Below are 789 nucleotides of genomic sequence, written 5' to 3'. Positions count from 1 at the left end.
CGCCCTCTCCTTTCCCTCGCGACGCCCAGGACGCCTGCGGTTGAGCGCCAGGAGTCCTCGGTCACCCAGCTCCCCAGCCGGGCCCCTGCGCCCCAGAAGCTGCACCTGGGCTGGGGGAGCCCCCCGTCCTTCTAAGTGTATCCTCCAGGCTGGGCAGGGGGGCATGTTCGCTCCTCCCTTGCTACTCCAGGGCAGTCGTCGGATTTCTCCCGCACTCGTGCATTTTTTTATTTATTTTTATTTTTTGCCCGGGAATCACGTTGAGTCTTGGCGCTCAGTTTTGCAAAATTATTTTCACTTGGCGCCGTGGGCTCATCGGGGCGGGAGGGAGGGAGCCGCCACTTCCACCCTCGAAGAAAACAACTTTTCCCCGTGCTGACCTCCCTTCCTCGCCGGCAGGTGTGCGGGGCCTCCGGCCAGTTCGAGTTGGAGATCCTGTCCATGCAGAACGTGAACGGGGAGCTGCAGAACGGGAACTGCTGTGGCGGTGCCCGGAGCCCGGGGGACCGCAAGTGCGCCCGCGACGAGTGTGACACGTACTTCAAAGTGTGCCTCAAGGAGTACCAGTCCCGCGTCACGGCCGAGGGGCCCTGCAGCTTCGGCTCGGGGTCCACTCCTGTCATCGGGGGCAACACCTTCAACCTCAAGACCAGCCGCGGCAATGAACGTAACCGTATCGTTCTGCCTTTCAGTTTCGCCTGGCCGGTGAGTGACGGGCGCGGGCTGGGAGGCCGCGCCGAGCTTCGCACCCCGTCTGCCGGGCCCTGCTTTCTCTTGCGAGAGGGATAT

The 789-nt window shown here is 63.2% G+C and overlaps 1 protein-coding gene across 1 annotated transcript in view; it reads left to right on the top strand.

The window, feature by feature from the left end:
- The first annotated feature begins 323 nt into the window (after positions 1 to 323).
- Positions 324 to 789, top strand: part of JAG1 (jagged 1) — a 34,581-nt gene continuing 34,115 nt past the window's right edge. Inside the window, exon 1 of the mRNA XM_006758089.2 lies at positions 324 to 705. Coding sequence (XP_006758152.1) covers positions 442 to 705 — 264 coding nt within the window. The 5' untranslated portion in view covers positions 324 to 441. The remainder of the gene's footprint in view (positions 706 to 789) is intronic.

The sequence above is a fragment of the Myotis davidii genome, unplaced genomic scaffold (genome assembly GCF_000327345.1).
Source record: "Myotis davidii unplaced genomic scaffold, ASM32734v1 scaffold32, whole genome shotgun sequence".
Lineage (NCBI taxonomy): Eukaryota > Metazoa > Chordata > Mammalia > Chiroptera > Vespertilionidae > Myotis > Myotis davidii.
The sequence above is the reverse complement of the archived record's forward strand: the minus strand, read 5'-3'. Positions and strand labels throughout refer to the sequence as shown.